This window comes from Halyomorpha halys, unplaced genomic scaffold, assembly GCF_000696795.3.
Source record: "Halyomorpha halys isolate HHAL.00 unplaced genomic scaffold, Hhal_1.1 Scaffold111.1, whole genome shotgun sequence".
In the NCBI taxonomy this organism is placed as follows: domain Eukaryota; kingdom Metazoa; phylum Arthropoda; class Insecta; order Hemiptera; family Pentatomidae; genus Halyomorpha; species Halyomorpha halys.
In genome coordinates, this window is record NW_027109684.1 from 481,036 (window position 1) to 490,742 (window position 9,707).

Sequence of the window (9,707 nt, forward strand, 5' to 3'; positions counted from 1 at the left end):
ATACATACATACATACATACATACATACATACATCCATACATGAAACTGTGTTACATATATATGCATAAGTTGAAGACCTAGACTGAAATAAGTTTAACCATTGCCTCCAATTTTCTGTAGTATTTTAACATTCATATTTTATTCCTTTTCATTATATATTATTTTAAAATTATAAATTATTTATTACATCCAATGTTGATGCATTCCAAGACTATAGATTACTATCTATCACAGTAGATCACTTGAGGACTTTACAGAAACACTACAATTCCAGAGCAATACTACTCTTATAAATCCTTTCAAAACTTTAAGTATACATCATTATGCCACACCAAAGCAAAAAAGATTCTTGTTCGCCCACCAAACGAAGTTCCTTCTCCTTCTTCAGTTTCAGACTTCCAGGATATCTCCATTTTATCTTATTGTCCATTCTCCTAGGGAGATTAGGCCACTTCCAACTTAATAAATTCCTTGAGTAAAAACTTTCCTAAACCCTCTATAATCTAGTTTTCAATCCAACATTCCACTCAATCCTCTTTATTTAAAATTTTCCAAGATCTCCAATCCTCCACAGACAAATAATGAATTCCCATTCTGGTTATCTTTATCTGCTGAGCTAGAGAGCAGACTGACTCATGAATTGTTTCATAAGTTTTAAACTTGGATTTCCCAGGCAGTCTCAAGTCTCCTTTTGGTATATCAAGTAGCTTTATCCTACTTTCTCTGATCCAATCTACCATCTTTTTGTTCACTTCAGAAGAGCATATGATAATAATAAGAGGAAGAAAACTCAACTTTAAATGGAAAATTCAATTCTATGTCGCATTATTGAAGCAGTCAGAGATGTTGCTGTATATAAGGGCATGCTCTAGGTGACACTTTTAGGGCTGGAAAATTTTCACAATAAATAATCTTGTAAAAACTTGAAACATTTCATTTTATGACTTTTTTATACAAGCATCTATGGGGAAGTGAATGTAGTTTAAGTTTATGAAATTAGATACTTCAGTTAAATTAGACTTGGTTGGGCAGGAAATGAACGAACAAGAGACCCTAAGGAAGGTATCTGACCCAATCTTGTGTGGAACTCAAAGAAACAAAAGACCAAGGCTGAGGTGAATTGATGGTGTGGCAGGCAGGTTGAAGATTACTTGGGATCAGGAAGGCAGTTGTGCAATTCAGACCTGAATGGTAGCAGCTTATTGAGAATGCTAAGACTTATCCCTGAGATGTAGAACCACAGAAATTATGATTAATTAAATAATAAAAGGAAGTCAAAAATACAAAAATATATTCTTGAGGAAAATTAAATCAAAAAATAAAATGGTTAAATGTCTTGAAGAGGTTCAGTTTATTAAGTCCTATAAAAAAAAAAATTAGACAAGCTTATAATACAGTAAACAATTACACCAGCATCAATTATATTTTTAGGTGACATTATCACACCTTACAGAGTACTAATGTGGAGATTAGTGCCAAAGAGAATGAACTACGCAACATTATCTACCAAATAAGCAGTAAAGCTAATGTTAGTTTAAAAAATTAAAGTTATTTAAAATGAGACTATGCAAGCAGTCAGTTAGCTACAATTTTAACAAGGAAATGGCATTTAATCAATTTTCGAACATAGGTAATCTACAGATCTCAGCTCAAGTAATTATAGCTTCCCAAATGTTAAATTTGTATGCATGCAACCCATTTTAATCGAGCATTTATTTTAAAAATTCCAAAGGTAAAGATATGCTTATAAATCAAGAAACAAAAGTGTGACTAAAAAATAATCCTGGAATATAAAAATGAACTCTAATACCAATCTCCATTCAAAATATCAATTTTAAGTTTGAAATATTCAGATTTTTTTAATTGCTGCATTTTCATGTTCAAAATTTGAAAGTCCCTGATATAAAGGTGTTTGATTAATAAAAATATATATAAATAAATACTTAAGTATTTAAAGTAATGTTTAAAATTAGCATTCAGAACCAGGATTTCTTTCCCTTCACCAAAATCAATTAATTCAAAAACATGTATGGGCTCACTTTCAAAAACAGATTGATGTCAGGAGGGACCCACAAGATGCCATTAAAGTGCTTATAAAGGGTATACCTGTCTCCAGTGGTGTAGCATAGTGGGGGCGGCATGCTCTAGGTGACACTTTTAGGGAATGGAAAAATTTTGCAATAAATAATAATAATATCTTGTAAAAACTTGAAGTATTTCATTTTATAACTTTTTTATTTGTAAATTGTACAACACACGATAAATGTGATTGTTTTGGCCAAAATGTTCTTTAGAATTATTTATATTTTTGTCTTTTAGATTGAAATACTAAAATCAAGGGGTGCCAAAATTTTCCTATGCCCCAGACGCTAACTCCAACGCCACACCACTGCCTATCTCTAAACTGTAATTAATATTTGAGATTGGACAACAAGAGGCAGGAAATGTAAATAAAATAAGTAAATAGTTTTTTAACTGATCTTCTTTATTTAATTAATCTAAAAATGCAAGTAATACCTTCCTTCAAAAATTAAAAATCATTCAAGAAAAATAAGTGTTATTTTGAATAATCTAGTTTGTTTGAAAGTAAATATATATAAAAACTACAACTATAATAACTAATATTATTAAAAAATACAATAAGTAAAACTTTAAATTTCTGAACAGCAAATATTAGCAAAAAGATGAAAAATCAAACTATATATAAAATAATAAGAAGAGTCAAACAAAAATTCTCAAACTACAAAAATATTTGTACACTATAACTTTTTACTATGTGCACTAAATAGGATAAATGTAACTGATACAGTAGGGAACTAGTTTATCAAAGTGAAAGTAATTACTTTCAGTAGTTTTTATTATTAAATAATCAATTTTTCTGCAAATTTTATGGAATACAATAAAATGTTTTTGTGTTATCACCAGTGTATTGTAAAATATGTCATTGTTTTTTGTGATATTCATAAAAAAAGTAGGTATAACAATGACTTCTTAATTAATAAATTAGAACAAGCATAAGCTGATTCTCCAACAAGATTAATTATTTCAAATTTCCAAATTGACTAAGGCCTAAAAAGTTGAAAAAGATTATTCAGTATATATCAAACCAATCAGTAACTGATTTTCTCCATATCTTTGATCACTTTTTAATACCTTGAACTATTTTCTAAAAAGCCTAGTGCCTAAAACTATTTATGAAATATAAAAAGCCAATTTCAAGTTTAAGAGTTCTTAAAAAGAGAGAATTAAAAAAAAAAAGTGTTACTTGGTAGGAATGCATAAAGCCGAGGAGAAAATGTTGACTAATTTAACAAAGTTTACAACAGATTTAAATTAAAATAATATAATATAAGGGAGTTTCATGCTATACATTTCAAGATTGTATCGAGAAATTGGGAGCATATATATAATCCCCTCACTCTTCCTACCAAATAAATATTTTATTAAGACTATACAGTGAACATTTTCAACAGCCTCACTGGCTATGTGTGGTAAATAGTGATAACAAGAACTATAAAACATTCAGTGTGATGAAAATAGATACATGTTAAAGATAGAAAAAAACATTACTAGTTCACAAGAAATGTGTGGCACCAATATAGCTGTAGTTTCCAAACCGTAGAGGTCTTTTAACCAACACTAAAACATCAGGAATAGTTAACAATAAAACAGTTCTAACAATGTCTTGAGAAAGCATGTGTTCCCTGGCCCTCCTTGAGTCCACTTCCAAGACTCTCAGACCCTATCTGTTATGTCTTGATTTCTATTTCATAACTTGAATGAAAACAATTCAATAATTATTAATAACTAATTAAATGATAATTAACTAATGGTTAAATGATAATTAATGACTAATTATTATTCAGCAATAAATTGGTAGGTAATTAATAAATAATTTATTTATTTATAAATTGAAAGATATATTTCAGGGTGGAACTTATGATCAATTTAAGACTTGCATAAGTAAACTCTCTCATGGAGTTTTTTTTTTAATTTGACTAACAAAAAAAAAATTAATTATTTAATATCCAACTAGAAAATTAGTTAAACAAAAAATAAATCGTTACACATTGGATGATTTTTTTCTTATTGATAAAATCATATTTAAATGATAAGAATAAATATTTTTTAAAAAGTTAAACAATAGTTAAGCTATTATGAATGGAAGAATACATTCAATTACGTTTAACATTTCTCAATAATTATTTTCTTTTCCATAAATGATAAATCTTTTATCATAGAATGGAACTCTAATTATAAAGAATGTATTTTTCTCAACTTGGGATAAACATGAATAGTTGAAGTATCTCATAATAGATGTATAATATATAATAAATCACAGATTTTGTTATTTAAATATAATACGTAAGAAGAGAAAGAAGAAAAAATATTGGATAAATCAGAACCAATACATATAGCCATACTATGCTTGAAAATTGGGCAATTTCTGAGCAATAACTATAGTACTAAACAACTTTAGGTTTGCAGATAAACTACTCCATCTTAGTGTTATCAGTGATTCTAAAATATCTTTTTAAGCGTAAGAATAAACAAATTAAATAATATTTTCAAATTCATAGTTTAGTTAGTGGCTTATAAAAAAAATTTTAATGAAGCACAAAAGTCTAGTAGCAACAATTTTGATGCAACTACATAAAGCCAACTACTTTGAATTTTGGAAAAATGGTGCAACTACAAAAATTTTTAGAAATTAATTATAGCCAGTTTTAGTTGCAATGCATTGCTTCAGTAATACAATTTTAGCTCTAGCGGTATAAAAATATAAATATTTAATTGTATTTATTTTAAATTTATGAACTTGACATTCAAATTTAATAAAAAAGGAATATATTCTCAAATGAGATGAATGTATGATAGAAATGCAAGGAAAAAATAATGGTAGGGCAACTTATCATTTTGAGAGAAAGTATTTATCTGGAAAAAATTATATCAAAAAAAGAAAACTAAACATATGAGCTTTATCAAAACAATATAAAATTTAAGACTGAGTTAAAATTGGAAATCAAAATTTCTCATTGATTTCTTAATTTATCTCTCTATTAGTTCAAACAATGAACATAAAAGGCATCCATTTATTTGTTAGTAATTATTCACTTATTGTTAATTGCCATTCAGAAAATTTGCAGTATTGTTTTGACTTGTTTTGAAAACAAAATGCCTAGCGAATCAGATTTGGGGTATATTTGATAAAATAATAAATCAAATAATTTGTTTTAAAAAAAGGTAAAAGTAATAAATGATTTGAAAATAAATCAAACTAAAACAAATATTTTTTCAGTTCAAGAACTTCAACCCCAAAACTTTTTCAAATATATTTCAAGTGAAAGGTTTTCATAATTATTTTGTTAGTGCAACAGCTACTTGAATAGTAAAGAGCCGAATTTGGTTTTAAAATATGAAATTGAGGAGAGGCATTAACCAGGCAACCAAAATGAAACATAGTCAAACCAGCCCTTCCTCTTCAAGCGATATATATGGATCATTCTCCAATTTCGGTGCTATTTCAGTTACAGGACTTATTAAGAATGATCACACACCTGAATGTGAATGATTTTATTTTTCTGTTATTAACCTCCTTGAGGGAAAGACCACAGGATTATGGAGAGACAAAAATGTCAAGAAAAAGACAAATCTTTTCTTTCAATATTCACAATTAGGACCCCTAAACTTCGACAAGTTTAATTCTCAATGGTAGTTCAGGACACTGATGTTTGTGAAATTAATAAACAAGGCATTATTAACTTTTCTTTATGCCTTAAATTTAATAAAAAAGGAGAAGAATATTATTTTCATCTCCCACCAAAAAATTAAGTGCAATTAATGTAACAGGTCTCTTATTGCCAATTTGTTTTTTTTCCTTGTTATTGTTTTTTTCATAAAGTCAAGGGAGTCTTTCCTCCAATCAAGTCAGTCCACCTATATAAAAAAATAGTACTAAATGCTTCTGTTAGTTCCTTAAGATCCTGATTAAGCATGTCATGTATGTTTACATAGAATGATAAAAATATTATTTCAATATGAAATAGCATATTACGTTCTATGTTGGGTTTAATTATCACAATAGATGTGATGATAGTGAAAAATTGAGAATGCTTCAAGTACTTTTGTAAACTATGTTCTACGTTGAAAATTGTTTATAATCAAAAAGTTAAGGCTGATCCCAACTAAATAATTATTTTCTATTAGAATTAATACAGTAATTAGGTGCTATATTCTGTTTTACCACTCCTTTGTCATATATGTTACTCACTAGAATATCAATATCACAAAAAATGTATTATTAAGTGAGTGCCTGCTTCAGAGTATCATCAAGAACTATTTCCTGAAGGCAATAAAAAAAAAAATCAAATCAATCAGATCAAATGTTTGATAGTTATTTAGCACCATATTTGGAGAATGACCCATATTAATATATATGTGTGTCTGTGTAGTAAACAATGAAGACAAGAAAGGATGGTTGCATGTGTGTGTATATAAAAGAAAAAAGTTATAAATATATATTATTTTTTCTAACAGATATGACAAAACATAACAGCTTGATTTCAAGAGAAGGTCAAAACAATATTGAAATCATTCTGGCAAGTTGATATACTGAATTCATATATTATATATGTTCAAATCAATCTTGATCTATTTTGAATTACTATTGAACATTCATTAATGAGTGTTATTTAGTCAGGTGGATGATTAAAAGAAATGAGAAAGTTGATTTTGACTGCAACATTCATAAAAGATAATTAATTAGATTTGACAATGAATTTCTTAAGGGCAGGTTGATTTTTTTTTTTGCATTAATAAAGAATAAAATAAAACATAAATATAAAAAATAATTAAAGTAAACTTTAAGAAATCAATTTCACTAGGTCCATGGGTTAGAATCATTTGAGTTTTTAATAAAATTAAAGAATATTAATTCATTACTATAATTCCAGCCAGTGGTGTCGGATCAATATACTATGCTTAATTAAAACTTTTTTAGTTCATGTTGATTTAGATAGTAATATAATTCACTACTTATAGACAAATCAATTCACAAAAACACTACAATTCACATCCCTTTTTTTCAGCGGCAAACGAGAGAAATTTACAAATAAAGAAACTAAAATTAAAAGTGTTTTTTTTTTTTTTTTAAAGATATTTTATATCCAGCCATTCATAGAAATTAGGGCATGCTAGTGAATTTTGACTTGTACTTGTTCATCATGTTTAGAGTTTCATTTACCTGTTGAACCATCACAGCCCTCAGTATGTGAAGAGCAACCAGGCCCTGAATCACCTTTACATAGATATAAAATTGTCAAAACCCATCCGTTAATAGGAAAAAAAGACCTAATTGATTCCTTCAAAGAAATTTGTGCTTGTTACCAAACACAAAATTTAAAAAGATTTGGAATCGAAAATTTCAATCACACAAAAGCTAACTTTAAGGAAGTGTAAATACACAAAAACACAGATTACTCAATTAAACATTTTTTGAATAAATGCCAAAAAAATAAAGAAAATAAATATTTACATCATAACTTTTTTAATTTCTAATGTTATGTCAGCGATTCTTCTTTACCCAGCTCAAATTAATAAACAATATCTAATTCACAATATTAATTAAAATTAAAAGAAAAACAACAAAAATGGCAAGGAAAAACAACAATAATGATTCTGAGAGAAATAAAAACGAAAAACATAAATAAGACCCAAATGATGTCAAGATGTATACAAGTCTCTGAGAGGTGAAAAAGTATCAGATAATAGTCTATATATACAGGTTGGTAAATATAGAAGAAAGTATGCACACATTTTTAAGGTTGACACACAACTATTTTTTTGTTTAAGATGTCATGTTATGAATTAGATATACAAATTTTCATTTTTCCATAAATGATACAAAAGAAATTCAAGTTGACAACCTTAATAAAAATCAGGTATAGCATTTTCTGATTTTGAGGGCTAGAAATAATGCTATGATTGCTAGACTATAGCATCTTCATTCTTAGAATGGGTTTTAATCGCACAATATTTTTTTGTTTGAAGTGATATAACAGCTTTAGGATTTGTCAGATCTGAATTGGTTTCTAGACAAAATATGCATAGTGAAAAGTTATAAGAATCATAGTCATAAAATATTTTTATAACAAAGAATATTTGAATGATATGCTTATTTATTTAATAGTTCCATAAGGATTACACCACATTCAGCTCAGTTTCTTTGAGTAAGTTGCCTTTTTTTGGCGCCCAAACAGATTTAACAGGTAGTGGTGTTTTCTTGCTGAGATAATGTAAACTGTATTCATAATATATACTAGTGTGGCTGATATACCATAAAGTATATGATGACCTTAAACCTATTCAAATTTGATGGTAGTGAATATTAAGATTGACCCATGATTCATAAACTAATCCACTCACAAACCTTAAGAAGGCCTGTAAGAACAATTGGTTTTCCTTCTACAAGCCATTCGCATATAGGCAAAAGTTGCCAACTGGTAAAACATAATTGGCTTGAGCACAATAGGCCCTTTAGAAGCAATGTGCTTGATGAAATAAAAATTAAAAATGATACACAAACTAATCTATAAATGAAAAATCTCAATTGTCTGCAGCCTATAGACTACAAAAATTGAAATTTCAGTAAAAAGTACTATATAATAACAATAAACATAAATAGTAGTAACTAAATTATTCTGGAAAGAGTTTGAACAATATGATTATCAGGAAAATCTTATAATGAAAAGCATTTCAAACAAGGATAATCATAAAACAAATTAATGTTAAAGAAAATACATTTAATTCAGAATAAAATTCAATACAGATGAAAGAGTTCTATTTTATTTACATATAATTGCATTTAATTCTAAAATAAAATTAAAGAATGTAAATTATGTAATAGATACTCGATAATTTATGTAGATTATAAAAAAAGCCAAAATGTGAAAATCACTATAGCTTTTAAACTTTTACAAGTTATATTTTTAACATCTAGACTAATTTAAATTAACAAGAAGATGGGGTTGTCATTCAAAATTTTTCACTGTTAAATGGAAAAAAAACTGAAAAAATAAAATCAAAATGTTCTTTGGTATTACCAATTTTCCAATATATCTAAATAAATCAGGTGGTAAATAAAAATTACTTTGTTTAGAAAATATACAACTAGCAATGTTTGGTTATGATGATTAGAGTTCAAATGCCAATAATTGATAACATGTATATGTTTAAAAATGTCATTCATTTTCCAAAACTACCAAAATTATTCAAATCGATTTCAGTGCCCACTAAAACAAATATTTATGATGTAACTACAAATTTTAACAGTTAGTTAATCTATGAACCACTTATTATTACTAGGTTAATTGATATTGCGTTGGTATTATTACTAAAACTGAATCGAGATTTCTTTAAGTTGAGTTTTCCTATTCCAAAATATTCTATCCCACCAGGAAACTTATTCATATGATGATTTTTAAATCTGAAGAGCTTTTAAATGTTTTTATTTATAAATTGCATACCTTGTTCATGTTTACTCTTTTCTAGAGCAACACAGGCAGTTCTCCATTCTTGAAGTTCAGGAGACGGGATAAGACCTGCAGACCCGCCAGCATTGTCTCTCCTCGCCTGCCACCAGTTGTGATCATCCTTACTTATTATCTGCAAAAACGTTTATAATCAGTTAACATTAATTCATAAATAT

General features: G+C 27.6%; 1 protein-coding gene across 11 annotated transcripts in view; it reads right to left on the reverse strand.

Moving 5' to 3' along the window:
- CASK (peripheral plasma membrane protein CASK) overlaps window positions 1-9,707 on the reverse strand; it is a 934,116-nt gene that overhangs the window by 8,137 nt on the left and 916,272 nt on the right. For 9 of the 11 annotated variants that reach the window (XM_067047816.1, XM_067047817.1, XM_067047813.1 and 6 more), the window contains 2 exons: window positions 9,526-9,664; window positions 7,245-7,298 (listed from right to left, as the gene is read on the reverse strand). In XM_067047816.1, the coding sequence (XP_066903917.1) occupies window positions 7,245-7,298; window positions 9,526-9,664 (193 nt within the window). The remainder of the gene's footprint in view (window positions 1-7,244; window positions 7,299-9,525; window positions 9,665-9,707) is intronic. The other 2 variants (XM_014416104.3, XM_067047811.1) reach the window with 1 other exon arrangement.